The 6916-nt window shown below is 36.1% G+C and overlaps 1 protein-coding gene across 1 annotated transcript; it reads right to left on the bottom strand.

The window, feature by feature from the left end:
* Positions 1-1169: 1169 nt before the first annotated feature.
* Positions 1170-5711, bottom strand: Edem1 (ER degradation-enhancing alpha-mannosidase-like protein 2). Its single transcript, XM_067782860.1, has 3 exons — positions 5498-5711; positions 4315-5440; positions 1170-4247 (listed from the first exon to the last, which is right to left on the bottom strand). Exons 1-3 carry the CDS (start codon positions 5617-5619, stop codon positions 2556-2558), a joined length of 2940 nt encoding a protein of 979 aa, XP_067638961.1. The 5' UTR covers positions 5620-5711; the 3' UTR covers positions 1170-2555.
* Between the last annotated feature and the right edge of the window lie 1205 nt (positions 5712-6916).

Below are 6916 nucleotides of genomic sequence, written 5' to 3'. Positions count from 1 at the left end.
TGTGCCGTACGTACGGACGTTTGTCGTACGAAGCACGTTTGACCGAACTCTCAAGCCCGTAGGAATCATTGTGTGCGTCTGTGTACATGTACATAACATATTTGTGTGTGTATTGTTTACAGATAAGCACTGTCGCCATTGACCATTTTGCATGCATGTTTATGGAAACATCAACTTTTTCCAATTTAATTTTTGATGTTGTAAAAGGCTGGAATTAATATTAATTAAATATAAATATATTACATATTTCTAATCTGCACTTTTACATAATTATTTCGAATTATTTTCACAATTTTTCAAACTTTAATTAGTTGTTTTTGTATAAGACTGCAAACGGTCAAAAATTAGCGCACAAAAGTTTACTTGGCAACTCTGTCTAGTGAGAGAGCGATCAGCTGACACGTTCTTACGGAAAAAATCAAAATTGTTTTGATTTCTACGTTCCGGGCTACGTGCGTACGGGCGTTGCACGTCGGTGAGTTTTCGTTTACATTGCACACTCATAAGATAGGTCGTGCCAGCTGACACGTTTTTCGTACGTACGTTCGTGAGTAACTGCCTCATAACTGCCGCATTAGGTTTTCACGCAGCAAATTCAATACCCGAGGCGAATCCATACCAGGTGGTGGCAAAACGATTTCAAGCAATTAGCCGTGCAGAAGAATCTCAAGTCAAAAGAAAATTTTAATTGATTTCGATTAATTGACATATTAAAGTACAGGGAACTGTATGGAAAATAATCAAGAAGAAGCAACCCGCTGTTGGGATAACAACACCTGGTACTGATTTCGCCTTGATTGCCACCTGGCAAATAGCTGGACAGGGAGAACGGCTGTCACGAATGGCCAGAGAACAAGGCGAATTCATTACAGGTGGTGTTATCCCAACAGCTGATTGCTTCTTCTTGATAATTTTCCATACATCCTTTTACAACAAAATGTCAGTTGTTTATCGAAATCTATGAAAATTTTCTTGACTTGACATTCATCTGCACGGCGAATTGATTGAATTCGCTTTGCCACCACCTGGCATAAATTCGCCTTGGAATAAAAGAAAGGTTTGTTTTTTTTGCTCGTGGCTAAAATAAATTGAAGTGCCATGAATTGCCCATTTGTGTTTCAGATCGACTTTTCTTTTAAATGTGGCTACAGCAGCCAGTTAAACAAAAATTTTAAAATATGTAAACAGCACGTTTTTTTTGTTTAATTATATAATAAATATCGGCACTAATCAAATTTTAGCGGTTTTTATTTGTTGTTTCCTTTCTAGCCCACTTTATGCGCTTTAACTAGTTAAATCACTTTATTTTTAACTAGAATATATTGCTCATTGATATACGTACTTACATACATATATTTTCAGCTAAGGCTGTGCTTATACCCACTCAGCATTTAGGTGATAAAATTTTGAATTTCCCTACATATCAATACAATTTGATTACTCTTTCTGACTAAAAAATTAGTTATCATACAATTGAACAAAAGAAATAATGAAATATGAATACTTTTGATGATCAAAAACTGTATACAGTTTTTCAATAATATTTTGGAATTATATTTGAATCAAATGTGCTTACTTTAGGTGATCAAAAATTTTTAATCATTTTTCATTCAGCTTTCTGAATCTTTTCTGACAATCTTTGTTGACTGAATAATGAATTTTATACTTGTTAAAATTTTACTTTTAATTGAAGATTATTTTTTCGCATACACACATTTTTTCAATCATGAAGTTCAGAAAAAATATATTAAATTTTATTCTTCAATACAAGAAATAATGTATATATACTGCTCCTAACAAAAGATGTCCCCAACCATTTCTCCACCATCGGCTTCCCAGAAAATACAAATTATACCATTAGACAATACAAAGGTTGTGAACTATTTGAACCCCAGGTAAGTGAAACTCTCTTGACATATGTACCTGGATATGGCTTCAACATCCCGTGCCATATCGTATTTTAAGATGTTGACGATCTTATCTGATGCTGGATGTTGTAGTCGCAGGTGTATATTGGTCTAGTTCGTTTGCGAATTACCTTTGGTTCAAATAGCTCACTTCCGCATGCTTTCTTACCCTGATGAAATAAGATTAGCATGTAGTATCTTATTTTGTATGAGATATGACAAATAAATGCATGATAATCGCATTCAAAAATGATTCAAAAATCTCAACCAAAATGATTGAAATATGTTCACGAATATGACTGTGAAAAGCAGTCAAATATTACTCTAAAACTATTAAAGCTCAATTTTACAATGATATCAAATATGAATAAAAAGCGTTTCGAAATAAGAATCATAAATGATTATTCAAGAATAATCACATTTATAGTACATTTTTCTCCCGACGATACGTTAATTTTCTAACAGAAAATGCTTTTAAATTTGAACGTTTTTAATCATCTTGGGGTATGATATTTGATCAAAATTTTCAAAAAATGCTGGCTGGGTATTAGAAACAAAAGCTTCTTTTTTGGCTTTTAAGGTTCCATGCAAGTCTGTAAAATTATTAACTACCTCATATATATATAAATATAATATACGCAAACAACGTTATGGATAATATTCCCGATAGGCAAAACGATCAATAAACTTTGGCGCTTCACAAGTGAATAAGTCAAAACCGTTACGCGTTTTCACTTTGGCCGTTGAGTTAGCGCTGCGGAATAACGCTATATGATGCTGTAGCGACTGTAGTGCCTTTTCATGCAGCAACACTTCATTGTATTGGCGGCTATGATTATTTGTAGTTTTACGCAAAATTGTGTGTACTAATTGCGACCAAACTGACTCGCCGCTATTAACTTCCTCATTTGTTGTAAGTTTTACATCGCGCATTTCATACGTTGCTGAATATTGTTGTGCATTTTGAGAATTGGTTGTCGTTGTTGTGCCTTGATTTGTTTCTTCATTTGATTGTGTAACATTTGGATGGCTAGAATGTGAGCCACCTTCAGCCATTAGCGCTTGTAAACGTTCAAAAGTTTCTACCATACGCTTCTTAATTTCTACAATTCTACGCACATGTAAAAATAGAGCTGGCTGGGCATAACTCTGCTCATTATCATCATTCTGTTCTTGACGCAATTCTTGTATTTCTGTATCATTTAACAGTGGCACAAATGTGCGGTTCTTTTCGGTGGTACCATTTATAAGTATTTTCAATAGGAGTTCTTGCATAGCAGTGGTATTGACTAACGCCTGTTCATAGTCTTTACGTAATAATTTCATTTGTTGTAGCATTAAACGCACTGAATCATCATCGCCTTCACTCTCCTTGCTGTTTAGGGTCGGTGTATAGTTTGTTAGATTGTTGAGCGCACTTAATACACGGTCAAGCCTTTTAAAGTCATTATCATCGAAAGAGAGAATATCAAGCCTTTTAATTAATTGTATATTTACAACGTACTGCTGTTGCAACTCATACAACTCCCACAGTGAACGAGTACGACTTTCATATTCTTTTTGTACAACTGTGCCCAAAACTGCTGTTATATTATTATGTAGCAATTGCAGACCCGATATTAAATGTGCATCGAGCGAAAAATTACGCATGAAGCCCACAACATAGTGGAGTGCTAATTCAGGATGTAAAAACTCGCCACGTTTCATGCTAAAGAATTCATTCAAATCGGCTACGGTTAAATGATTGGAAGAACCCGCTTTCATATCTTGGGCTACACCATTAGTCGTACCCCCAGATGTCCTGCTACGTTCATTTTTTATTCGTTCAAAGTTTTCAACTAACACATCATCTGCTGGATTGTCATACTCATCGAATACGTCGATATCGACGGGTGCTATAGATATAGATTTTGTTTTTTTATTCTCTCCTGCATATTGCACTTTAACTGGTTGTTGTTGTTGTGGCTCTACGTTTTTTAGTTGCTCTCCACATGTATACTCTTCACGTTGCTCACGTTCAGTGTTCAATTGTATACGTTCGATATGGAGCAGAGCTTCATCAGTGAACATATCTAAATCAAGATCATCGAATATATCTGCTTTTATGTCATGGCAACAATGCAATGCAGACATGTCGACAGGATGTGCTTCAGTGTTAAATATATAGGATCCTGCATTAACGGCACACTCGCCATAGGGTGTCTGCTGGCGTTCACCAACGCCACCATCATTATGTAATAGGTTATTCTCATCGAAAAGTAGATACAGATATTTTGTAGTTTCTGCGAGGAAGAATGATTCCATCCGATTTTCTTTCTCGTGCGTTACTACATTACGAATCTGCAAATACAAATATTAAATAAATATTAGCGACAGTATAGGAACAAAATATTGACTAAAAACCTACCGTTGCATATCCGCAACGTGTCTTAGCACTAAACTCAATTGAGTGCAGCATATCTTCGCCCAATTCAAGAAGAAATTGATTTTTTGTTGCACGATACAAATACATCACTGACTCAATTAATTCTGGTCTCAAAGGATATATCTCACGATTTGGCGAGGCCTCTCCCAGTGGTATGTTATAGAATTCAGGCAGGAAACCATATTTACGCCACACCGTACTATATCTTACTAAAGTGCGCATTGCTGGCGTTATATCGCCAAATAAACTTAGCACACCTGGCCAAAAGGCTTCAAGTGATTGAAAAACTGGTAAAGTAACTTGACCCTTATTCATATTAGCCCACACGTACCAGTCGTCCTTTTTCAAATATTTATCTATATTTTTGCGCGCCTCATGAAACATTTCCATTAATTCGGGGCGATTTAACATAATTGCTCCTTTCGCTAAGTATTCAAAAAATGAATCAACCCCAGCACCTATACCCGAATCCAGCGCCGTCCAGCGGCCTGTTTGCACATCTATATGATTGCCAAAGAGCCCAATTGGTGAACGCCGCTCCCATAAAGCGTACACAGCATTTAGAGCAACATCTTCATAAATTGTATTACCGGTTAAACGACTAAGTGCACCAAATTCCACTAGAAATGTACCAACGCCAGCTGTACATGTGACTGACGTCTCACCTTGCGGTACACCATACCGTAAATTGACAGTACCATAAGGCATGCCAGTAGCTGTATCAAATGCGGGTAGCAAACGATGTGCTACGTCCTCAGCTAAACGCAGTAATGGCCCTTCGCATGGCCAACCTTCCTCTAGCACAACACCAGCGCGTCGTGATAACATATGCGCCGACAATAAGCCGCCCACAATTCTTATATTTGTTTCGAACACCGAAACATTGATATCTTTATCGAAATCAATCGTTTCAATGAGTTTAGCCATGCGTCTAAACTCCGTATAGTTACCCACGGTGACAAGTGTGTCTAATGCATCAATAAGTGTTAACGAATATGAACCCCATGTGTTAACACCATCACACGTCAGCGGTCGTAGCTCATCATAATCAGAGGCATATTGTATGTAACCTTCGTAAGCATGCTGGAACATGGCGCGTACTCTTTCTCTAAGTACAAGATAAGCTCAAATAAAAATGTACAACTATAAATCGACTATATGGCACCTTAACTCCACCATATCTTCCTTTGTGTAAAACCGTGAGGCACCTGCGTGTTCTGCTATATGGGCAACAACTAGATATACAAGCAATATTCCAACATGCCAAAAGCAAATATCTTTTAACATTTTTTTAATCCTTGTAAACTATCTACTGACTAAAATAAAAACTGACAAAAATAGGAGACTAATCATGGCTCAATTATATGGTTGGCTCATCTCATCAGCTAACCCTACAAGACATTGTAAATTTTACCAAGTAGCGCAACTAACAGCTGATCGGTGAAAATTCGCACATTCACACGCACAGTTCTCGACTCAGTTTCAAAAAAAAACTTTAGATTATTTAATTCAAATTTTAAAGTGAGATAATCCTTGCCAATTTATGTATACAGAAAATATATGGCGTTTTTGTTGTTATTAAAACAATAGTTTTATTTATATTAAAGCTTTTATCATTTTTTTTTTAACTTTGAAAAAACTCCGAACACCATTCCTTCATTATATGACATTCGATTGCCTAGTCCACTGTCTTCCACTCTATTCGCAACATAACCTCTACTTAAGCTGCCAAACTATATAGTAAATAATGCTACAAGAAACGCTGATAGTTTTACTAAACACCATGGCTCAACTATATACAGGTTGGCTCATCTGTAAAGCAACAAAATATGTCTGTTCAAATTGTCAAAATCTGTGTATTGGTGTTTGTGCGAATGGTATGGAATGGAAACATAAAACTTAGCAGTTTTTGTATGGGTAAGTAAAATGTTGCCAATGTTTGGTTTCATTTTGAGTTTGCCATCTCCTTTTGACAATCCCTTCGACCATGCAATGACATAAATAAAATCAGCTGATGAGATGAGCCAACCTGTACATAATTGAACCATGCTAAACACTCACACTTGTAATTGACAATGCTGATCCTGCGATGACGTAAACATTCCCTTTAAAAAACGCGAGTACTCTATAAATAATGTAAGGAATACTCCTTTGGGAATATAGGAGTATTCCAACACTAATCTGTATTCATACAAAAAATGTGCTCCAATTAACATTGCGTTGTCCTAGGAGAGGAGTAGGAGATCCCACTCTCGTTTTGTTTGTGAGTATTCCATAGAGTACATACGTGAGAGTACTTTCCAAAGTACTTTCACTGTAGTACTCCATGGAGCACCCACAGAGGATCATATGCCAAAGTACTAAAGCGGAATTGTGCGGAAAGAATTTAATTTAAAATGAATGTAAATGGAGAGGGGCAATACAACTTTTATATTTTTTACTACGAATATTTTTATGTTATTTAGCATTTGCGTGAATAAAGAAACTAATATTTCTCTATACTATAGTATGTATACATAAAACCAGTGCGCGGTTGCATTTTATCAGAGTTGCCATAGTAAAATTTTATTATCAGTTATTTGTA

This window comes from Eurosta solidaginis, chromosome 4 (genome assembly GCF_040869045.1).
Source record: "Eurosta solidaginis isolate ZX-2024a chromosome 4, ASM4086904v1, whole genome shotgun sequence".
Taxonomy (NCBI): Eukaryota; Metazoa; Arthropoda; class Insecta; order Diptera; family Tephritidae; genus Eurosta; species Eurosta solidaginis.
The sequence above is the reverse complement of the archived record's forward strand: the minus strand, read 5'-3'. Positions and strand labels throughout refer to the sequence as shown.

Coding starts and splice junctions, on each gene's coding strand:
- Edem1 (XM_067782860.1), bottom strand. CDS start 5,619: ATGTTAAAAGATATTTGCTTTTGGCATGTTGGAATATTGCTTGTATAT. Junction 5,441..5,497: donor GAAGATATGGTGGAGTTAAG/GTGCCATATAGT, acceptor TCTTGTACTTAG/AGAAAGAGTACGCGCCATGT. Junction 4,248..4,314: donor CACGTTGCGGATATGCAACG/GTAGGTTTTTAG, acceptor TTGTATTTGCAG/ATTCGTAATGTAGTAACGCA.